At 40.3% G+C, this 25,260-nt stretch overlaps 2 protein-coding genes across 2 annotated transcripts in view; one reads left to right on the top strand and one right to left on the bottom strand.

Annotated features, from left to right (window-relative positions):
* LOC139651426 (polycomb group RING finger protein 3) overlaps positions 1-6,798 on the bottom strand; it is a 65,033-nt gene extending 58,235 nt beyond the window's left edge. Inside the window, exon 1 of the mRNA XM_071528326.1 lies at positions 6,705-6,798. The gene's annotated coding sequence lies outside the window, so the exon portion shown is untranslated. The remainder of the gene's footprint in view (positions 1-6,704) is intronic.
* Positions 6,799-10,365: 3,567 nt separating this feature from the next.
* Positions 10,366-25,260, top strand: part of slc49a3 (solute carrier family 49 member 3) — a 30,202-nt gene continuing 15,307 nt past the window's right edge. The window contains exons 1-3 of the mRNA XM_071528324.1: positions 10,366-10,758; positions 21,473-21,631; positions 23,631-23,847. Of these exons, the coding sequence (XP_071384425.1) occupies positions 10,588-10,758; positions 21,473-21,631; positions 23,631-23,847 (547 nt within the window). The 5' untranslated portion in view covers positions 10,366-10,587. The remainder of the gene's footprint in view (positions 10,759-21,472; positions 21,632-23,630; positions 23,848-25,260) is intronic.

The following is a 25,260-nucleotide window of genomic DNA, read 5'->3' on the forward strand; positions in this document are numbered from 1 at the left end:
CTTAAATGGCCACAGCAGAAAAAGAGAGGGAGAGAGAGAGAGAGAGAGAGAGAGAGAGAGAGAGAGAGAGAGAGAGAGAGAGAGAGAGAGAGAGAGAAGCAGACAGGAAAAAAAGAGAGTTGGAGGGGGGCAGCACTCGAAAGCAGTGGGAGAGGAAACAAAACGGTAGGGCAGACCTTTACTGGGTGACAACACAAATACTCGTCAGTTTATCTAAATTTAGCTTATCCATTGAATTACTGCATTAAAAGAATAAAGTCATTATTATCTGCTGTCTGAGCGTTTTTGGCTTGCACATTGCAGTCCACACACACACTAAAGAGCTGCCAATTAGGACCATTTTCAGCAGCTATCCATCTATCAGTCTATCTATTTTTCGACTAAACCAAAGATAAAGTTCTCTTGCCTGGTAAAAAAAATATTTGAATGCATTCCCCCCCCCCACCCCCATAGTCTGCGGTGAAGAAGAGGCTTGCTGCAACAAGGAAGATGCGATGAGCCATAACGTGGGTTTGTTGGTTAACAGGCTCGCAACAGGGAAGTCCTTTCTTGCTTTTCCAGTTGTAACCACAAACAGTGGGCTTCGGCCAAAAGGCGAGACAGGGCGAGTGGAACATAGACCCAGAAAATGACAGTTATTGCCCATTCACTGTACAAGCTGGGCCCAAGTACAAGGCAAGCAAGTAATTAATTCCCCATTTGGCCCACCAACATTCATTTACAAAGGCTTTCTGGGCTCGTTAAACTGACGAAGACGCTAAATCGCACTGTCACTTGTGCGTCGCTCTATTACAGATTCTCAGAAGAAGTTACGGCAAACGCAGACCTTCGCTGAACCTCGGACACTTTTGATCTTGAAGAAACACTCAAACAGCTGACAGATCGCTGAATAAAAGCTGACCTGTAATATTCCCTGTTTAGTTGTTTCAAGTGAGCCTTTGTCTAGAATATTGTAATTTAGTACGTAGGCCTAGACAGTGGACAATTTGTGCCGTTTTTGCCAAAAGGGGGTGGAGGTGAACTAATAAGAGAACCATCTCCCAGCAAATTTCCACCCCAAATTAACAGTTTTAATAACCGTTTTGTATATACATATGGATCATCTACCTCTCTTTTTCCACTCTACCCTTTTGTGCCGTATCCAGCAAGGAGGAGCTGAGCGCCGTCTGTCCACAACAACCTGTAAATATCCCTGGGAATTAGTCAACTGATCAGCTAAGAGTGGGCAGTACTAGTAACCAGTGTACAAAAAAATCGAAACAATACAATATTGCACTCGTCTGTTAGTCTTGGAACAAAGTCTACGCTACAAAGGCAAAAGGTAATAACTATTCAGAGTGTGAAACTGAGAAAAATAGTTTTTAAGTTGTTTTTTTTACTGTCCAGACAAACAATTTGTATGCTCTTTGAAAATTGTGTGACTCGGCGCTGACTAATAAAACTGACCAAATCACATTTTCAGAGGTTATTGTGTTTTTCCTTGGAAGGGCAGAAGAGGCCACAACATTGCATGCAGCCCAGGAGTGATATAATGCAATTTTGGTGATTTCCTGTGACAGAGACTTTGCAGTCACAGATCCCAGCACCAACAGCTGGGGCCATCATGGAGGTCCGCTGGCGAATAAGGTGTCTGTGGGCAAATAATGGCTAAATATATACAGTATAACTGGGCTAAAAAAACGAGAGATAACTGAAGAAGGTTATTGTACTGTAGGTGTAGGTCAATTCAGTAATGTTATAAGTAAGTAAGTGAATAGTCTGATATGGTGGATTTGTTTCCAAATGTCTGTTGTAGACAGTTGTTGTAGTTTGAGAAGAGTCAGCTCAGTTAACCTGAACAAAGTGTTAGCTAGCTAGCCATAACATTAGCTAGAGCGCAAATGAGGTGTGTTAACAACAAGACAGTGTTGGTTAGCTGACCAGATACTATGTTAGCTAGCTAACAGGATGACATAATCTTAATACAAAATAGATCAGATATGTCGGTGGCAAAACCATCAGTTCCCAGCCAAAAACAGCACAGAAAGTAACAGTACTCCATACTGTTGTGACAGCAAAGTCATACATTTAGAAATGCAATCAGCTCTTCTCAACCGCTGTTGCCAGAAGCTGAGGACCTCCAATATGGCCGCCAGAGGGTACATTACATCACCTGAAAGTCCAATAGAAGAACCGTTTCTGAGCAGCTTTCAGCATTCTGCGTTCAATATTCACTCCTGTCTTCACTCAAGTTGGTTGAGCTACCAAACGAGTCTGGAGCCGGCCCAGCTCCCATCAATTAACCAGCCACCGCTCTACAGCCGTCTCAAAACGCTTCACGCAACAGTGAAAGTGACTTCAGGAAATAGGTTAAATACCTGCTAATGTGTGTGATCATGTCATCTAGGTTTATTGCAAGCCTGAGCAAAGCACCATAAACTAGGCCATCAAACTTGAAAAAAAAAAGAGAAAGTAACCGGGTGGATGTGAAAAACAGGCTAACTGCCGGTGTGCTCCACCTGAATGAGTTTTTATGTAAACACAGAGGCAAGTCAAACCACTTCATTTACACAACCTGCTGAGAACCAGTTATTCGACATGTTGACATAAAACAGAGAAAACGGATTGAGGACCAGCGGCAAAGAACGACGAGGTAGACCACGACTCTTGTCTGGAGAATCGAGTCTCTGCTTCTATTAAATAGGTTTCAATGGAGAGTTGTTGTGTCCTCTGGTCTCAACGCTGCTTCTGAGAATTTCATTACTATTGGTTTCAATGGAGAATTGCAGGGATCTATGGTGTAAGTGTTGCTTTAGAGAATTTCAGTACTATTAGCTTCAGTGGAGAATTTTAGTGTCCCATAGTCTAAACGCTGCTTCAGAGAATTTCATTGCTATTGGTATCAAGTGAGACTTTTAGTGTCCCATGGTCTAAATGCTGTTTCGGAGAATTCCATCACTACTGGTATCAATTGAGAGTTTTAGTATCCCAAGGTGTAGCCTAAACGCTGCTTCAGAGAATTTCAGTACCATTTGCTTTGATGGAGAATTTTAATGTCCAATGGTCTAAAAGTGCTTCAGAGATGTTTGTTACTATTTGCTTCAATGGAGAGTTTTCGTGTCCCATGGTCTACATGCTGCTTCAGAGAATTTCCATACCATTTGCTTCAATGGAGAATTTCTGTGTCCCATGGTCTAAACGCTGCTTCAGAGAATTTCATTAGGGTTAGGGTTAGACTTAAGCATACAGAGTAAAAAAAAACATAACATTTCTTGTAAAATCCAACAAGACCCAAAAGGACGTATGTCTGAATCTAATATGTAATATCTAATCTATCTAATCGTATTGGGACTGTCCTTATTACAGCTGCACAATATTGTCTTTGGCTGCACAATTTTGCTGAATATTGCAGCGGTGATATGATTTACGATACCCGTACAAGGACACAACTTTTTCTACATAATGTCTTTTTCACTGCTTATCAAATGTTCAATGAAATTGTGTCGAGGAGGGAGGAAAAAACGAGAGCAGTGCTTAGAATTTCGTCAGTTTCTCTACGATGTAACTTGATTTGTAGAGCAGGGGTTCTCCACAGCTGCACGGTTCCTCATTTACTAAGCTGTCTGAAACTTTCCTGTCTGAGAAAAAAAGAGCGTCTTCTTGCAATTAGGTCACTATTGGAATTTAGTTTTTGACTAATTGTGCAGCCCTAGTCCTTCAGGGACAGCATCCTACTGGACTGTCCTGTAAGTAAGTCTCATGAGATTTTTCTACAGGATTCCTCACAGACTGTTTTAACTAAGGATGTATCCATGATGATAACAAGAAAGGGAGCGATGCCTGGATACATCCTTGCAATGAATTATTTTTCTTCATTATCAAAACAATACAAGCAGGTTAACACTTTCATTTCCGTGCCACAAAGACAAGTCCAAATGTCTCAATCTGCGTTGACTTCTGTCTTAAATCTTGTTCTTCTCTAAATGTGTACAAACATGCCACAGGTTCCCCTCCACCCCGACACAAATGAAGATAGAATTACTGAGGGATGTGAAATTTCAGTTCCTCTGGTTACATGATTTCAGGGTGGGAAATGACCGTCAGCTACTGGCCAAATGCTGATAAATTTTGTCTGTGGCTGGTAAATTTGTCTACTGTACAACTTCGATAAGCAGAGGAACCCACACATCCAATCGTCTTAGTACACCTATGCAGGAAAAAACACCAAGTTCCCACACACTGCTAATGTTTCAATGAAGGTCCATATAAGATTGAAACATCAGCTTTTAATAAATAATCATCTACATATTGCAAGAGCAATGTACGGGAACTTCATTACACAAAATACGTCTACTGTAGAATCCACTTTGGCAGCTGACCAGCCATCATTTGGAGGTCCTGCAATAATGTAAAACATCTATTTGACTGATAAAATGGTGAAGGTTGCTGGCAAATTTTCTCTGGTCAGTGAAAAAAAAAACCTGCCCAGCACAACTCCCATTCATATCTAATGAATGGGACTTTTTTCTGGCTTTTTTCTGTGATCCTGATCACACTCCTGAATATTCTACAGCTTTTTAATCGAACGACCACTACACATTCTGACTGTAGCTGTGACACATATGCACTGTAACTCCCTTGAGAGTTTAAATGGGCCGTCCCGGCCTCAACAGGCAATCAACACGTTCATGTGGAATCTTTCTATTGGTCGGACTGTGTGATGTGGATGTGCTGCTCTGATACGCCAGGACTAAACCAGACAGTCGACCTGTGAGATGAATAAACATACATGATTTCCTCATTAGCATCGTTTGCACAGCTTTGATGCGTGTTTTGATGTGATAGGTTAAGATACACATCCCCTACATCTTTCATATTCATTATGCACCACCAATTCTGCAGAAATGTTGCTATAAATGTATGATAGCTCATTAAACGTTATCCGGTTTAGGGTCAGGAGCCAGCTGCCTAGAAAAGTTGCAATGTCTTGAGTTTGCCTGCAAAGCAAGCAGAATGCCAACATGAAAGTTGATGCTTGGCTAGTATGTGCTGTCTTATGCAACAGCCATATCATATGGGATCCGCTGGGTAAAGGCCAAGTAACATTCAGCCAGCCAAGAACCACCCGTCAGGCCAGTGAGCCCCAAAACTGGGGTCCAAATACACCGGCGGGGGGGCTGGAGAGGGTTTCCAGGGGGCCACAGCAAAATGAGGCTCAGTTTAAAGCTACACAAGGTTTTAATGCAAAAATACAACTGTTTTATGAGCCAAAATCAGATTGTGGGTCTGCAACAGAGAAGATCCCATTCCGTCTAATTGAGACGCCGTAGCTTTGCCCAAATTAAATTATAGCGTCGGGTCGGTGCGCTTCTCCCTCCACAGGAAGTGACAAATCAAAACTTAAACTGTCGGCTACACAGCAGTGAGCAGCGCTCCGTGTCCAGAGAAAGCTGGACTCACCAACATTAGAGCTCTTCCCTCTCTCATCTCTTTGGTTTCCTTAAAGCATCACAGACTGATAAACAGGAGTGTGATGTGAGCAGCTCACTGACAACACGACACGTTACAGGATTTTCTGGGGTTTGAAGTGAACAAAAATAGAGAAAAAAAAAAACACCCACACACCGTCTGCACTTGCACATCAAAAATTAATTTGTTAGGAGGCAGCGTTTAGGTCAAGGACCTTCATCAGGCATCAGGCGCCGCATGAGGCAGGGCATTTAAGTTCAGCTGCCTCTCTCTCACTGCTATACGTGAAGGTGCCTGGAGCAGCTTTAATTTCAGTATTATTGCACTGAATTGAACTCAGACAGTGGGAGAGAATGTGTAATGACTATTCAGAGGTTTCAGTTTCCACACCAGAAACATGAAAATGGTCTCAAAATGAGGGTCTGTGGTGTAAAGTGCATGCATGTAGAGGGGGGGGGTCTTTAACATGAAAAAGTTGGGCAACCCCCCCGAGCCAGGCTGTACTGCTGCACTGTTTTGTCCTGTCCATCACGGGGAAAACGTGTTGCATGCTGTCTGAACGTGATCCATCTCTCTCTCCCCCCCCAACACCAAAACTGAGCAGACTTGTTGGCTGCTCGCTCGCTCGCTGCACGCCTTGCCTTCCCCACACAGATCCCCCACAATGTCACACAGCTTGCTGCAGTCTAGCGAGGGGCGACATCCACCCTCCACAAAAATGCACCAACTTTCTGCTATTACCCCCGCTCTCTTTTTGATTTGATCGAAACCCCATGCATCTGCACACACACATACACACACGCTGAACTTTGGACGCCAGGAGGAAGAGGTTAGCCTAATGGTGGACCACGGGGTTTTTTTTTTTTTCAAGAACATTCCAGCTCAATGGGAAAGAAGAATTGGTCTGCCGCTCACAGGAACAACAGCATTATTTATGACAAGACAGCCAAAGAGGCGTCTGCCACAGCCGTTTCTCCTGTATATGAACCCGTGTGCATCACGGCCAGCGTTAAAGCCGCCTTACAATGCACTTTTCCCTTAAAAAACCCCATCCCGGTGTGCAACTGCAGGGCCCGGCGCCGCCATACACCAGCACATAGACACATAAAACAACACGTATAGCATGCCCCATAGCACCAAGCGGAAAGACACACGCGAAAAATGAGGAGGAGGGAAACAAATCATGACCGTAAATGACCGATAGACACACCGAGGGCGGCGACGTGCCAATAACAAGTCAAGTTCGGCGAACTAACCTGTTTGGGAACAGTACAGTCCGCTGGATATTGGGTTGAATCCGAGTTAAATCCACTATCAGTAAAACAAAGAGGCGAAAATGCCCGAGCGATCCCGGAACAGGCCGAAACAGCACTCTTGGAGCACTGCTGGGCATGCGCAGAGCAGCAGGAGGGAGGGAGGGAGGAAGGGAGGAAGGGAGGAGGAAAGGGGGGGATGTGAATGAGTGCAACTAATTTTCAATATTGACTCCACTGAGTGTCTCATTCATTATTAATTTTAAGGAAATAAAAGGCCTGCATGGATGACTTTATTGTTTTCAATGTGTGTGGGGGAGGAAAGTCAAGATAATATATTGAGTGTCGTAATAAAATAAAGAAATTCTGAAACTAGGCTGTCACTCCAATTGCAAAAAGCTGAAATAATGTTAAAAATTATGAGGATGCTATACAAATATTACAGCAAAATGTCAACTCCTTATAGAAATTTTATGTGACTATTATAGTGATACAATAGGAAATAAAAAAAATACCATACTGTGACATAGTATTCCTGTAGTGACATACTATGTCACTATAAGAATATTGTAAGAATATTATTATAATGATAAAAGCAGAGTTAAAAACTTATTATAAACTCACTATTGAATGACACACACAGACTATAAATCCCTATAGAAATATTATAGGAATATTATTATAATGACATCATAGGAGAGAGATAATACCATAAAGTACCATACCATTTTTCAGCCTATGCTTTTTATTTTACATGTTTATGTCAAGACAAACCTTAAATAGTTAGGGTCTATATTTCACAATCCATCGATCTATCTATCTATCTATCTATCTATCTATCTATCTATCTATCTGTCTGTCTACTGTATCTATCGATTGGTAAATCTGTTTGCTCTTGTCTCTCAGCTGTATTGGGAGATGTTTCGTACTACAGACATGAAACTTTGCAGCATGACAGCAGATGCCGTCCTCCAGCTCTCTGTCAGATAAAATCCCTTTTGAGCTGATGCAACTGCTTTAAAAGGTCAAAGGTCAGGGTCTTCTTCTCCCACACCGGTTGACCTGCAGTCACACAACTTGCCATAAAAGCTGAACTTTCTCTGCAAATTTGCTTCTCCTGTTTTCAAAAGCATTTTTAAATTAGCCAACAGGGGGTGGTGTAAATACCAAAAAGTCATATTTGTGACTTTGGTTGACAAATTATCATGAGATGTGGTGCACATGCACGTTCCGGGGCTTAGTGTGAGTGAGTGTGTCATTTTTGGGCCCTTTGGCTATTGTCGAATGTAATTTCTATCCAGCTAAGCAAGGCAATACAACATTATGTTAATAACCCCTAATAAACATGTGACTACTTAGTTTTACAAATTTGCATAAATCACAAAATTACTCATTATCATAATTTCTCCCCTCAGAATATAAACAATGCAACATGTTACAGCACTGGAGTCGCCTAGCAAATATCTTGTTTGACACATTTCTGCTCTAGCAGACAGGACGCATATTTACAGTAAATATATATATATATATATAGTAAAAAGTAGCTCAGCTTACTGTCTCACAGCGGGGCAAAGAAACAGGTTCATAGGTCCCATATGATTCATTTTTCACAATAATGCTTTCAAATCTACTATGGCTCAGGATAAAAATAATGTTCTTTGTGATGTTTTGCAAATAAAGCTCTAAGGAAACAGAACTGGAATTGAATAACAATATTGAATAACAAACCAAATACATTCAATCAAAACATAGGCTATGTATTGCGATTACATGTTACATGCAGGATCAATTCTCAGCTCATTTTCATTTGTTGTTGTTGATAATCATTATTGATAATATATAACACTACGTGTAATCTCAGATATGTGGTAAAGAAAAGAAACATGGAATTTCACAGAATGTCATTTAAATTCAGCTTCCTGCAAATCAAATTCTGTTGTATCACTATAATATTCACATACAATTTCTATAGGGTGGTATAATTTTGCTGTAATATTTGTATAGCATCCTCATTCCCATTCCTCAGTTGAACTGGAATTGATGAGTTCATTCATCAATTGACCCCAAACCCTGCTGTCCAGAGTGGCATGTTGTCATACGTCCCTCTACTTTATGTTATCATATGGTATCACTATAATGTTCCTTCGTATAGTATAGGGTCTTATAGTGTGTCAGTGGAACAAAATCATGAGTTTATAGTGACCTTATCATTCTGTATGGTATGTTTTTATCTCCTATCCCTACAGGAATATTACAGTTTCTAGTTTTATAACTTAGAGTTTTGCTGTGATATTTGTAAAATTCATTACAGGATTTAATTTCAGTTTCAATTCCGCCAAAAGCAAAACACAACAGGCACTAAGACAGATTCATGTTGAAGGGAGGAGTGTTCTGTTCCGTACAGCCAGAGAGGCTGAAGAAGTAAAGAGCTCTCACTCTGTCTCTGTTTCCGGTTACCACAAACATCATCTTGAGGAGGTGGAATCTGCTCTCTATCTACAGGTGTTAATGGAAAGGTTAATGAGACTTTCTGTTGTGCTGCAAATTCCGTCCCTTAAAAACATCTATGGTTTAGTTGGACCTCATTACACACCAACCAGAGGCTCTATTAACATCCAGAGCTAAAATGTGTGTTTTTGTGTTGAGGAGTTTTGGAGAAAAGAACTTTTGTTTCAGGTTTGTATACCAGAACCAGCGATAATAGCGGCTGATGTCAGAATCACACTTAATCCATAATGCATTGGTATTGCTGCAATCTGTGTGCAGAATTCAGGACCAAACATGCTGAGATACATGTGATGTAGCATGACTTGTAGCTAGTCGCATCTCTGATTTGCTGACAAAATGTTTTCATCACAAAACCTGGTAAATAATGGGGCAAAACAACATTTGTTTTAGTCCCCACATACATTATCAACGTATTTGTAGAATAGAGCTGAAATTTCCCACTTAGGGAATTTGATTATTGTTACACCTGAGCCTGGAAAAATGATATTTTGTGTCACTGTGTTTGTAAACTTGGATATGTATGTAGATTTATGCAGCTGAGATGACAAAAAAGCAGAACTTGAAAAAAAAAAAATTACCGTAGCCATAATGTTTTAAGGGTATAAGGTACTTGAGCTGTGAGATTGTGAAACGACTATTCTTATAGAGGCCAGCAGTCAATCAGATTTCAACTTCAGTGTTAAGAAATGTTGTTTTACTGTCAGACATATCTTTTTTTATGGATGGGAAGAGTGACTGCAGGGGCAAAAATCATTTCAAATCAGTAACACTTACAGTATTATAGTATCACTGTTGAAAATGAGGTAAAGAGAATCGATGAGTAGTTCACACCCTCATAAAAAACATTATCTAGCCTACACAGTCTTGTGCCCTTGCCTTTTGTTGTTTTTCATAGCCTATATTTTGTGAATCTATTGTTATAAGTTCATGATTATTGGTGGATGGTTAGTTCTGTAAAAAGCTTAAAACTCTTTATACTGAGATTTTCAGAAATGTGATATGAAAGTGAATGGGGAGTTTAATTCCGGAACCCGGGGCCACTGAAAAAGGGGGGCGGGCTTGTTTCAGCTGTATAAATCCTACACGGACTACTACACCTTTTAACGGTCGAGTGATTCATCTTCTCAGTAGAAGATCTTCGGTACTGTACAATGACGCTGTTGAGCAATGTCGACTTCCCACCCTCAAACCGCCTTCTGGTTTCAATTTTTCGGATAAACTGACAACACAATGGATTCAGAGTTTATAGTTTAGAAGTTACACGCCGGTTTTTTTTTTTTTTACCAACCTGATGGCTGACAACGTAAACTTTGCAATGCCAAGGTAATTAGTGCTACAGTCTGTTGTTACGAGAAACTTTGTCCCGTCGGAGATCCTAATGGAGAATGACGGGGAAGCGTCCTCCACCGAGGTGCAAACTGAAGAAGTTCCCTCTGTCGCTGAGAGGAAACCCAACAGAGAGCTGGAGAAGCTGCTGGCGTTCAAAGTGTACAAGAGGAGATGGTTCGTCCTGCTGGTGCTGTGCCTGTTAAACTGCTCCAACTCAGCGGTGAGTAAAGTCCATGTAAGAGATAAATAAACTGTCAGCAACCACCAACATCAGCAAATATCACCTGTCACTTCCAGAAAGGTATTCATTTATGCTTTCCCCCTCATTAACAGACATTATCCTCCTCTGACATAATTGCTCATTTTGTACTTTCTTAACACCGATATGGGTTTTTTGAAGGCTGATACCAATACCAATGTCTTTGTATTGAGACTGCCAAAAGCCAGTATTCAGTATCTTTACATTTCACTTTGATTTTTTAATGCCAAATATTTACAAACATTCAGTGTTTCCCCCATAGTAGTGTTCCTGTCAGTGTGGAAAAGCCTCTGAAACAGAGTTTAGAAATCATGGGATACTAAAATCCTCCATTGAAAACCAGACTGACGACATTTTTTAAATGTCAGCAGCTCTTTCAGGCAGGGAGAGCCACCACACCTAGTCAATGGAAACTCTGGGATATACATTACTTCAATTACAGTAAACACTCTTGAACAATGCAATGAATTAATAAAATGTGCAAAGAAAATAGAATTTCTTTGCAGGGTTTTTCTTTTTGATATTTAATAAAAGGCCAATATATCGGTCTAACCCTACCACACACACACACCCAAGTAACCCCATCTGAGGCGAGGTTTGTTGTTTGTTATGATTTAGTATAGAGTTGCACTATTGTCTGTAGCTACTGGGGAGAGAGCAGTGAAACCTGATCAAAACAGTCATCCTTTATCATCTTACTGTGCTAACTTCAAGTAAATGAAATATTAACTGTTGCTTATTTTTTCTGGGGATCCCCTGGACTGCTCTGAAGGACCCCCTGTGGGTCCCTGGACTTCAGTTTGGGAACCACTGATGTGTACTATGAATCTATTATGTCAGCCTTATAAATGCAGCCAAACTCTATTCCGGTAAATCAAAAGTTGGCTAAACTGAATTTAGGTGGGTTTTCCCTCCACTGTCTCACTGTGAGTAAATAAATAATTGTCTGTCGCATCAAGGATCTGTCAGAGTTAGACATGGTGCATCAGGCATGTAGCTGAAGCATGACATCAATTACCAAAGTAAATCCGGAATATACATCTTTGAAATCCATTAGAAAATATGTAACCTAATATATTTGCTTGTTTGTCAGTCGCTCATACATATAAAACCCAAATGTAACTATATAGACAGGGAGAAATGATGCATGTGAGGCAACCGACTGACTGAGCAGGATTTATAATAATATTAATACTAAGTTAGTAATGTTTAATACAGTCAGTGTAACAAAATAGTGTAAAGGTTCCGGAGAGTTCCTGAGATAAAGCCACTATGTCTGGGACTGTGCTTCATAGTCTTTGTTGCAGGAGTCCACAGTGGCAGACATGTGATTCCAGTCTTGTGCAGGATAGAGGATTTCTTTTAGCCTGACCTTTAGTCTAAATTAAATCTCTTTGATCACTGAACTGAAAAAAAAAAAAGGAAACGGGAATCTGTTGCTCATGTGCAGCCCGGACAGGCTTGCACTGTGTTAACTTTTACATGGGAAAAGATTTCAGGGTTTGTCATGAAAAATGACAATGACTCTTAACACCTTGAATCCCTCTCACTGGAGACTAAAAACCAAGTCAGAAATCTTGGTGTAGTTATGGACTCTGACCTAAACTTCAACAGCCACATCAAGACAATTACGAAATCTGTCTACTATCACCTTAAAAATATTGCAAGTATTAAAGAATTCATGTCCAAGCAGGACCTTGACAAACTTGCGTGCCAAAGAATTGAGTTTAAAATTCTGTTGCATGTTTATAAAGCACTTAATGGTTTAGGACCAAAATACATTTCTGATCTCCTTCAATGTTATGAACCCACCAGACCCCTCAGGTCTTCAGGAGCTGGTCTGCTTACTGTTCCAGGGTCAGAGCAAAGCAGCTTTTCGTTTTTATGCTCCTCATGCCTGGAACAAACTTCCAGAACTGATCTGAGGTCTGCCTCCACTTTACAATCTTTTAAATCAGGGCTTAAAACGTTTCTGTTCGCCAGGGTTTTTTAAGAAATCTAGGGCAACACTTATATTTATTTATTTATATCTTTTTTATTTTCTTTTAAATGTGATTTTAATGCACTTTCCACTTTTCTAATCCTCTTGCACTGTCTTTTCTTTTATCTTTCGATTTCACTTCATTTGAACTGCACTAGTTTACTTTTTAAGTCTTTTATCTTGTGGATCTCTTGTCTGTACTTCTGCACTTTTTAGTTGTACATTTTTTACCTTTACTGTATTTTTTATTACTCTGTAAAGCACTTTGAATTGCCTCAGTGTATGAAATGTGCTATACAAATAAAGCTGCCTTGCCTTAACACTAGAAAGGCCAAGCCACAGTCAATTGACAGCTGTTCAGATTTGTTGGGGGGGGCATTTCTGATTTATTGGACATTTGATAGTAGAGAGAGACAGGAAAGATGAAGAGGGAGAGGAGTGTGATGTGACAAAGGTCCTTGGCTGATGAGGTCTGATGAGGTCATGTGTACATGGTATGTGCCTCAGCCAATTGAGTTGCCCATTTAAATTTTAGAATTTAAATGTCTCAGCTAGGGCTGCAACTAACGATTATTTTCATTGTCGATTAATCTGTGGATTATTTTCTCGATTAATCGATTAGTTGTTTGGTCTATAAAATGTCAGAAAATGGTGAAAAATGTGGATCAGTGTTTCCCAAAGCCCAAGATGACGTCCTCAAATGTCTTGTTTTGTCCACAACCCAAAGATATTCAGTTTACTGTCATAGAGGAGTAAAGAAACCAGAAAATATTCACATTTAAGAAGCTGGAATCAGAGAATTTTGACTTATTTTTCTTAAAAAAAATTACTCAAACCGATTATCAAAATAGTTGGCGATTAATTGAATAGTTGACAACTAATCGATTAATCATTGCAGCTCTAGTCTCAGCTCTCAAAATGTCCCTCGATTACTTTTCCTAGACTTACTTTCTCTACAGACAAGTGCTTTTAGATTTTCCAAATTGCATAAGGAAATAGCCGCTGTAACGTCAATCAGCCCCTTCAATTGACAGTGAGTCCGTTCATAATAGGGCTATGAGGTTCTTTCTAGGAGTCCATTCCATAAATTTACCCCTTTATTGGTGACTGCAGGTGATACGAGATGGGAGATGTGTGAAATTAGGTGGACAGGGAGCATGGAAGCACTGTGGAACAGGTTTAACTGGTTTAACTGGTTTAACGCCCCGAGACACAGGACAGCCAGGAAGATGTCTGAATGGGACTCTTCCTGTAAGAGGTGCACGGACAAGAAAAGTCGCAGAGCTTGGGATGCACTTCATATCTCAAAGTAAATGTACAGGAGACACTGCTACCATCAAACAAACTGTAGAGTAGCAGAGCATCAGAGAAAATAGAGGATATATTTCATGAGCCAAAACTCTGAACTTTTTGTCTTAATTAAAAAAGGAATACGCCTGTGAAAATACATTTATTCATCACTGCCAAAGAGTATCGTCACTATCGGGGCACTAGAGAGGAAGAGCGGCTTTGTTACCGTTGTCATCGTAATGAAATAGGCCCTTTTCACATCGTCATGGTAACAGTTTCCACATTGAGAAACAGGTGCATTATTATAACTTCCTGTTAATAATTGCTAATCGCTCCACAACCTGCCCAAAAATAACATCGGTGAAGTACAAAGACTATTTTTGTTGACACCTGGATCTAAACTAGAGAAAGTTCTTTGCCTAAAGTTCCTTCTTCGATTATTAAGGAGAGTTTTTAGCTTCAGTTTCTCCTCGTCTGATGTCATCGCTCGGCAGTTAATCACCTAATTTGCATAACATTGTTACATTATGTATCTAGTGCTAGTAGCCATTCAAATTTAGTTGTTTTTGTTGTCTTTGATTGGATTGGTTTGTCAAAAAAAAAGTTACAAAAGGAAAGTTGTCATGCGCCGGTTTCTCAATGTGGAAGCTGTTACCATGACGACGTGAAAAGGGCCTATTGAGCATGAGAATGGTCATGGAATTGAGAATTTCATTTTGTGTTCTACTGTCTTTTATATTATGATTTACACGTTAAAGTGTTCAAGAAGCGTAAAAACTCAGATTTGTTTTGGTTATGTGAAGCAGATAAACTGAAATGGCTCTTTGACAATAAGATATTTGCATTTTTATTGAAAGAGTGAGAGGAAACAGGCATTGATCTTTCTTCTCTATTCTTTCTTTTACTTTTACCCATTGTGAATGTAAAATAATGCAAGAGGAAGTCATAAATTAATATGTTTTTTCTAATAATTCTGCAAGGGATGGGTCAGGTAGACAAGACACAGAGATAAATATTCCTTCATTCATTGATTCATTGATTCATTGACAGTAGATGTGTGTGTTCAGTGCAGGTAGATGCCGTGTGGCGCTGCCTTATGTTTCTCAGAACATGATACGGTTCCCTGGGGATCCTCTCACTGCCAGCCAAGTGTGCCTGGAGGCGAGTGAGCCTGCCTCAGTCATGCAAACAGACCCCTACACACACACTCACACACACACACACACACACACACCCCGCTCCCAGGGGGCCGTCCTCTCAGAGCGAGCCATTGTTTCCATGGGACTGGTGTTCCCGCTCACAAAAGACGCTCAGCTGGCCTAGACTCATTCATGTTCTGGCAAATCAAAACTGATGGATGAAGTTAGACATCAATCTATCGGACGTTAGCCGTTGAGAGTTCAGGGTGCGATTTCAAGACCCGAGGGGTGTTAGTGTCTTGTAAATTGATTTATTATGAATTTTTGAAGAACTATATTATCCTGGAGGTCAGTGCTCACCCCCCAGAAAGTTTTTCTTGGTGAGATGGAAAGGCCTCTGAACCAGCATGTAGAATATGCAACTCTGAATGTTTCATTTGAAACCAATAAAAATTTAATTCTATGTTGGGGTGGCCTAACCTCACCATTCAGCAGTGAGGACACAGCACTTTAGCAGCTTCAAAGGGAGAAGAATACCTTGGCTTTCTTGTCTTTAAACCAGACTCTACCCTTGACTCCAATAAGCACTTTTTTTCCCAAACAATTACAAAAATAGATACTTGAACAAAAAGCCAAGGACTTTTCAAGATCTTTCAAACTTTTCATTTGAAACCAATAAAGATTTTACTCTAAGTGGGGTTGCCCACCCTGACTGTTCAAAGGCAGGAAACACCACTTTAGCTTCTTCAAAATAAGAAGCACCAATTATAAAGAAATCGACTGAGTTGAAGTAGGTCCTAAATACCCATCTTGTTTGTTTTAGTTGTTCATGCATTGCTAGGGTAATTGTGACTGGGTTAGGAGAACATGTGGTTTTTAAGCCCGATTGATTTTGACTAATTTAGGTATAGGTTTTAGCTGTTCGTGCATACCTACGGTTTTACGCTGTATAGTGTAGTATTGACTCATGTATTAATTGTTGAATTGGTTGGATACCTTGTACTGAATATGTATTGTACTGCTGCCTTCTCTCTGCTGCCCCCCGCCACCCTCCCCCGACACGCGGGCACACGCATATGCACATACGCGCTCACACCTGGGTTCAAACCCGGCCCAGGACCTTTGTCACATGTCATCCCTTCCTTTCTTCCAGTCTTTTCTGTCTCTCTCAACTTTGAACTATCTAATAAAGGCAAATACGATAAAAAAAATCATAGCATACTAACCAGTGTATGATTTTATATCCCAGAACACAGTGTCACAATCTGTAATTTCTCCACGTTTTGTCAAAATGGGTCCAGTGAGGTCTGAGATATCACAGTCAGACGGACATGGCTCAATCCATAGTCTCCACCCCCCCTAAAAAAAACAAAAAACTAAACTAAGTGGATACTTGAACATAAAGCCAGCGATGCACTGTGGCATCCTCTCTCTCTCTCAGCTTGTGGTTTCAGTCACACTGCCTCTCAGCAGAGTGACTGAACCAGCATGGGACAGCAGGTCTCTGGACTAACAAAAGGGGGGAATGTGTAAAAGTGTGCAGGCCTGATATGGAATGCTCGCCTCACATATTCGGGGGGGACAGACAGTGGTGGCATTGTGTCGGCAAATCAGCTGACAAGCCCGGCTTCAACTTGGCCGCATAAATTAGATTTTCTTGAATGGCAACAAAAGACAGAATTGTACTGGAGCTTTCTCTGTCGGACAGGTCAGCGCTATTCGATTGGTTCTGCCTCTTTGTGTCAGAGCCGTGCGTATTTTCTCCCTAAATACACTTTCATTGCCGTTGTACATGCAGATATTCCAAGTTTTTATGTATGAGAAGGGCTGGCTCTAATGTAAATGTTGGGTTAATCTTTACTGCGGGGGGGGGATCGCACGGGTCGGGTTCAGTGTTGTTGAGCTTGTTATTGATCCCTTGGTGCTCCAGTGAGATGTTCCTTCAGCTTTACGGGTTTGTTGCTTTAACCCGAGGTGGTGCGGTGGCTCAGGAGGAGGACACACGTTCGATTCCCGGCCCGTTCTGTGTGGAGTTTGTGTGTTCGCGCCCCCAAAAAAAATCATAGCATACTAACCAGTGTATGATTTTTATATCCCAGAACACAGTGTCACAATCTGTAATTTCTCCAAAATTTGTCAAAATGGGTCCAGTGAGGTCTGAGATATCACAGTCAGACGGACATGGCTCAATCCATAGTCTCCACCCCCCCTAAAAAAAAAAAATTTAACAGTGGGTACTTGAACATAAAGCCAGCGATGCACTGTGGCATCCTCTGACTCCCTGACTGTACCTGACAAAGACAGTGTTGCTATCGAAATGTTTTTTGAAGACAATAATGAATTCTGCATCGGAGCTATGGGAGTGCGGCTACAAATTTTTTACTTTGAATCTTTGTTCCTGTTGGCCAGCACCCCGCTAATACTGGAGTGTGTGTTTCAATCTACCTTCAAGTGATTGTCTGTCTACCTAGCGCTGTGATGGACTGCCTGCCTTTCCATCCAGTGCATGCTGGGATAGCTCCAGCCCCTGTGACCCTGAATAGGAAGACAATGAATCAATGTTTTCACCTGCAATTTGTGACTGATAGATCACCAGATCAAATCCTGGGCTGCCTGGGGAAATTTGGGTAGGGAAAGTGAATGAGAAAAACATTGTCGCCTCCCACAACAACTACTGCTGTGATTCCCTTGAGCGAGGCCCGGGGCTGTGGGTGTACCGGTCAAATCCCAGGGGGGAATGTGTGTAAATGTGCAAGTGTGAAGGAGAGAGAGAGTGTTGTGGAAAAACAACATGTATGTCAAGTCAACCTTCCCGGGATAAATAAAAGGTCACATTTCTCTGAACCTGTTTCTTAAATGTCTTGACATGCAATTGTCTCTGCTGCTAATTGCAAAGTCAGTCCAGTACTTGTAGTAACAAGCCTGTCATTATTGTAACAAGCATTGTGCAGCCTGAACTTTGCACACAAATTACATTCAACTAATTTCCTGCTCTTTTGAAAACAGCTAATCTCTCCATAAGAGTTTATTTCAATTAGGCCAATGAACTAAACCCTGAATTTCCTTGTTCTGCAGTGCAGCCTCTATATGCATTTTTATTGTAAATATTGTCATCATTCCTGCAATGCCATAAGTACTTCATCTAATTAGTCTGACATGATAAAATACACATATACACAGGGTGTATGATAGTCTCAGCACAGATATATTCCTAAATAGTAGGGCTGGGCGATATGGTTGAAATCAATATCATGATAATTATAAGCATTTTTCTCGATATCAGTATATATCATGATATGGTTCATGTATGCAAAATCACGTTAAATAATCAAATTAATGTTCATCTCATTGAACCGAATGGTGATGTTAGGTGTGATGTCAAACAAAACAGAAATATTCAAATAATATTCCTGCCATACCTCCATTTTACAAGAGTTTTTAAGTAAAAGTTCCTTGTCATCATCAATTTAGACAGCAGAAATGTGTGTCACGATATCAAAACATCTTCATATCATCACGATATGACTCCACTGAAAGACGATAAACAATAATATTGAATTATCGCCCAGCCCTACTAAATAGTTAGAGATATTTCTATATTTACACACGTTTATATTGTCCTTTTCTTGGACATGTATTTGTGCCTTCTCAGCCACTTTCCATCAAAGCATTGCCTCCCCCAGAGCGTCCAGACAGCACGGAGATGTCCGACTGTACCCTGCACTGGTGTGTGTGTGTGTGTGTGTGGGGTGTGGGGTGTAGGCTATATAAAGCAGGGTCATGTGAGAACAGGCTGAACAGGCAGAGAAGGCCCGTGTGAGTCAGAGCAACTGCCTCTGCCTCACGTGAGCTAGGCAAGTCCTGTCACTTCCTTCTCTGTTAAGGTGTGTGTCTGTGTCACATGACCACACCATGCTAAATATACAATCATGAACTCATCCTGCTTTGGAAACTCTTCAGTCAGGATTCTTGTCACTTTCGGTTTAATTTTGATCACAAGAAAACATCCTTTTTTTTTTTAACCTTTTTCCTGGGAAGGTTTGCTAAGCACACACACCCTGCTTCACAGTGATACAGTTAAACTAGGGCTGGGCAATAATATTATCAATACTATATGGTGATTTTATTTTAAAAATGAGGTATGAAATATTTTAAGGAATATAATTGGAAAACAGTTTTGTTTGACATCACACCTAACATTACCATTCAGTTCAATGGTATGAACATTAATTTGATTATTTAACATGTGATTTTGCATACGTGAGCCATATTGTGATATATATATCGATATCGAAAAGCATCCTTATGATTATTGTGATATTGATTTGAACCATATCACCCAGCTCTACCTCCTAGTACTGGCCACTAAGCAGCTTCACTGGAGAAACTGGGAGTTATGTGTTTTGGCAGTAGCTGTTGAGGGAGGGAAGAGCGTTACTCAGTGACTCATCCACAGATGGAAAACATCAGTTTTTCATGCATTCAATATGAAGAATCCGGAAGTTAAATGACAAAAAAAAATAGTGGAAGAATGCATTTTTTTTTTAAGTATATTTATTGGTTTCCAGAGGGTCAGACAATTAAGGATGAACAAGCATGATAAAAATATGTACCCTCTTTTCCAACTTACCCTCAACACCGAACAGATTCTCCACACACACAAGAGAACCAAAAAGTAGTCAAATAATCAAAAATGAAATAAATTAAAATAAAAAATAATAAATAAATAATAGAAAACGGAGATAAAACACCAAGACAGAAGGTTTATACAATTAGGTATAACAAGGGTAATCAGGCATAATGATGGGATAATGGCATATTAAACACTATACACAATGTACCTCGAGATCTCAGTCCATGCTAGTCCGCAGAGACCACTCCGAAGGGCCTGGGCCCCGTCCTCTCCAATATAGTGCAGAAAGGGGTCCCAAATATGAAAAAAACTTAAATGGTTTGTCCTTGAGCCAGAAGCTTATAGCTTCTAAAGGGATAAGGGATTGCGAATCCGTGGGGACAGAGTCTGAAATCCACTGAAGAAGAACACATCTCTTTGCACTAAAATGAAGCACCTCAAGCAACTTCAGTGAAGAGGGGCTAAGGTTCAATGCTACTGAATGTGTTCCCAGAATGCAGAAAATAGGTTCAAGGGCCAGTTTTTTCTTAAATATAGGAAGAATGCATTTAACCCTTATGAATATGATTTAGTAATGGTGGATATGTACAACTACATGACACTGAAATAAATCAAGTCAATCAATCTACTGTAACCTCTTTGTCATCTATGGCACAAACCAACTGATGCCGCTCAGCAAAGAAAAGACAGAAATTCCAGTGTTGTATCCTGCTGAAGCCAACCTTGAACTTTGAATTTTTTTTTTTTGTCCTGTATTGACATTTTCACGATGCTGGGTTCAAGCCGAACCATCACACACACTGCAGACTTTACAGAAGGTCAGCCGGCTTTGATCTCATCTTGTTGGACGACCGCAGCTCTGTTTCTGCCTCGGTCAGACGTCACTCTCATGTCTCCAGCTCATCCACAACACGGCAGCTGTAGGATTTAAACTTGTGCCAAATAAAGAGAACATATGCCCAATTTTAGCTTCTTTATGCTTGTTACCAGTTCGATTTGGAATTGATTTTAAAATTTCACTGCTCTTCTCCATCGGGACCCCTAGACTGTTAACACTGTGCCTGAGGAAATTACGCTAGCTGATTCACTATCGTCTTTTAAATCACTTCTCAAAAAGCAGTGGCAGACTTCTTTAATATAATGTTTTTGAAATTTGCCTACTTTCTAATCTAATCTAATTTAGTCTTTAACAGCTTTATATTTTTTATGTATCGTAAAGCACATTGTAAACTCTGTAAGTGCTATTTCAAGTAGTTTAAATGTATTATTATTATTATTGTTGTAACCGTTTTTTCAGTTACTAAAAAGTTTATTTATTGGTGTTACAAGGTTTTTCAAGGATGCTGATGTTTAACAGCCACGATTTGTGTCTTTGGAAGGAATGTGAATCTCCTGCCTATGTTTGTATCCTTAAAGGCTTCCATTTGAAATTGATCAATATCAAATTTTCAGAAAAAAATGGATACCTGACATTGACCATTGGTCAATTCTCTTCTCTTCAACCATTCTCTTCCTCAAAAAGTTACAATTGAATATTTCCTCTAAACAAAGATCTCACAATAGCCAATAACTAACTGGTAGATCCTTCAGTTTGTATTGAAACTTTTCCCTTGTCCCCCCCCCCCCCCGCAGCTGTGGCTGACCTTTGCACCAGTAGCAGACCAGTCTGCCCAGTTCATGAATGCCTCCCTGGAGCAGATCAACTGGTTGTCTCTGGTCTACATGGTGGTGGCCATCCCGCTCAGCTTCGGCACCACCTGGATGCTGGACACCCTCGGCCTGCGGATCACGGTACGAAGAAACACTCCAGAAACTAAGGGGTTCATCAGGGGTTCTTCTGAGATCCAAAAGGGAGACGACATGTGACTTAGGGTTCCTCACTAGAAAAATATCCCTAACGAAGAAGTTTCATCTCGTTATAAAGAGGTTTTTCAGTTAACCTTCTGGAATTCCCCTATGGTTGCAATTTGAAGAGGTTTTAAAGGTTTCTTAAAAGGGCGACCAGTGGAAATTGCAGCCACATCAGTAGAACACACACACACACACACACACACACACACACACACACACACACCCCTCCCGTCCCCTTGAATTACAGAAGACTGTAATTGACACAAACAAAAAAGTCATTTTCACAATAGAGACAAATTAGATAATTAAATAATAGACATATTATGATCATTTTGTGCTATGGGCAGTAAAAATATTACTTACTGCCCCTTTAAAGGTCTTTGTGTTTTCCTGTGTAGAGACACAGAGAGATCATAGATTAATAACAGGAATATGTTTTTGCAGTGTAATGGATCTCTCTCTTCTAGCCTTGAGTTGGTGCTCTTGATGCTGTTATTATTTTTTCATATTGGAAGATGTGTAGCTTACTGAATGTCTCAGTATGAGCAATTAAAAAAAAAGTGGAGTTTGAGTTGTTTTTTATGACAACAAAACAAAGCCTTTACCCAGTGGGAAGGGTGGAGGGAAGGAAGAAACTGTCCACCAGGAGAAAATATTAATAAGAGAAGATTTACTGTGAGGAGCCGCTGCCAGCCGAGGAGCTTCTGATGGCTGTTCAGACAAAAATTGGCTGCAACCAGGAAATGAAACAAAAGGAGCAACAGAAATCAGTGTGAAGAGGGGGAGAATGAAAGGGAGGTCACATGATGGAGGTAGTGTAATCAGAGGTAGAATCACTTTGTTTGCCGAGCACCTTGACTTGGTTGTTTCTTGTTGACACGCGTGGTACAAAGAGATATCGGACTTCATGCTGAAAAGAGAAACAGTTTGAAAACCTCTAATTTAACACACTTCTCCTAAAAGACAAAGGCAAAAACTATACAGTACTGTGCAAAAGTCTCAGGCTCCCTAGATTTTTTATATAAATTTCTTAGAAGTCTTAGATGTGTATTTCTTTTCTGCATTAGTGTGTCAGTAGACAGTAGGCTGTTTATTGTAAATTTTTGATATTGAGAAACTTTTCATTTCATTAGTTTTGAAAGCATCTTCGCTTTATGGATATCTTTGACATATGACCTAAGACTTTTGCACAGTACTGTATAATGGTGAGAAATGTGCAGAAAAATCTTGAATATTTGTAATACCTGCAAGTGAGTCAACCTCTATCCAGTTCATGAAAGCTTTTCCACTGTCCATTTCCGGTTTGTTTGGAATAAGCTAGGGCTGAACGATTTTGAAAAAATATCTAATTGCGATTATTTTGACTGATATTGCAATTGCGATATGATTTGCGATATTAGAGGGAATGATCATTTTTACATCATTATTCTCATTTTCATTGAAAAACGTATTTAAATGATTATGGTGTGATTTTTGCGGGGATCTGTACCAAACAAAGATGTTTTCTTGAGTGTGTAGAATATGATGTGTAGGACAGGACATCTCTGCAGCACCACAATATTTAATTTAAAATGGTATTTTGACACACATTTCGCCTTTAACAAACATTGCGCCTCCTGCGATTTGAAAATTGCAGTAGGCCATATTGCGATTTCGATACAATTTCGATTAATTGTTCAGCCCTAGAATAAACAGAAGAAGAAGAACTGGGTAGTTAGCATGAGCAGTGATAGCCACCATGGCTGAACAGACAGAGAAAAGAGAAAGAAAGTGCAGTGCAGAAGGGAAGTGCAGTGCAGAAACAGCACAGCAATGAGGCTGAGCAACAAAGATGTCACCTAAATAATAGAAAAACAAGAATCTCGCAACTGCCTCTTTAATATATTTAATAAACAGACAGCTTCTTTGTCATGTAACCCCCCTCATCTCGACACTGCAGCTGATCTTGGGCTCCTGGCTGAACATGTTCGGCGCTCTCCTGCGGTTCGTCGGGTCGGTGCGAGGCCTGGGATTCGACGTCCACTACCCCATGGTGATGGTGGGTCAGACCCTGGGCGCCCTGGCCCAGCCGCTGGTCATCTTCGCCCCCACCAAGCTGGCAGCGCTCTGGTTCCCCGAGCACCAGCGCGCCACAGCCAACATGATCGCCTCTATGTGTGAGTCATTTGTTGTTTATTATTATTAATATCAAAAGCTGTAATAAGAGCTGTAAAGTCCGTTTGGATGTTCTTTACTGTGCCGAGTACCGTCAGCATCATCAGACTACCTGGAATCACAGTAAAGAACACTTATGGCTATACATGCATTTAATACAGCGGTTACTAACGCATGCATACTGTCATAAGAGAGTAGAAAACATACATATGAATAAAAAAGAAAGCAAGAAAGATTTGAACTAGCTAGAGCTGCAACGATTAATCCATTAGTCGATTAGTTGTCAACTATTAAATTAATCGGCAACTATTTTGATAGTCGATTAATCGGTTTGAGTAATTTTTTAAGACAAATAAGTCAAAATTCTCTGATTCCAGCTTCTTAAATGTGAATATTTTCTGGTTTCTTTACTCCTCTATGACAGTAAACTGAATATCTTTGGGTTGTGGACAAAACAAGACATTTGAGGACGTCATCTTGGGCTTTGGGAAACACTGATCCACATTTTTCACCATTTTCTGACATTTTATAGACCAAACAACTAACCGATTAATCGAGAAAATAATCGATAGTTGCAGCCCTAGAACTAGCTCTCTGGTTATCACAAGTGTTGGCATAGCAACTAATAAAGCACGCCTAGTTGCATTTTATGGAAATTCCCAGCATTGTGGGAACACATGTTTGATCAGACTGCTTGGGCAAAACTAACCATTGTATGAATTAACACCACTGTGACTTGTGTAATCTGCGAGCCACATTGGCCGGGAACCAAACATTCTTTGGAAGTCCTATGCTATTCTAAATATCTATATGTCACTTGCTATAATATTGTCAAAGTTATTGGCAAATTTTGGAATTTACAAAGTCAGCTCTTGACTTTAAAAAAAAGTTTCTTGCCCTGCTCTGCTCCCTTTTTATTTCATGATGTTTGCCTGATGCCCAGCCGTCATCAGAGGTCTTATGCAATGGCTGGTGAAATGCTGAAGGTGGCTGGTGAATTTTGGAAATCATAATAACTTAGATTTATAAACAAATCATCAGCCCTTGAGGTAAATGGATGAAAGAGTTCGGTGCCTGCCTGCCCTGCTTCCCTGTTCATAATCACAACTCACATTGGACTTAGACGTGTAAACCACATTAAATCACTTTCTTTTAGAAAACGTGCTCTGTAATAAAAAAAAAAAGATTTCGTTTGACTGCACCTGAAAGCAGTATATTGACATTACTTTCAACTGTAGCATCTCCAGCACTTTTGGTTTTCCGATGAAATAAATCCTCATTGCAGTTTTTTTAATTTTTTTTTTTTATCAGTGCTTGTGCCTCATGTTGCCATTGGGCTGCTTTCAGTGCACGTTCCAATAATTTAAGCAGAAACGAGGTCAATTTCAGCATGTGCGCTAAATTGTGGATAAGCA

The sequence above is a fragment of the Centroberyx affinis genome, unplaced genomic scaffold (assembly GCF_046629955.1).
Source record: "Centroberyx affinis isolate AG114_WGS23_722 - 3 ecotype Tasmania unplaced genomic scaffold, CSIRO-AGI_Caff_v1 ptg001660l_1, whole genome shotgun sequence".
Lineage (NCBI taxonomy): Eukaryota > Metazoa > Chordata > Actinopteri > Beryciformes > Berycidae > Centroberyx > Centroberyx affinis.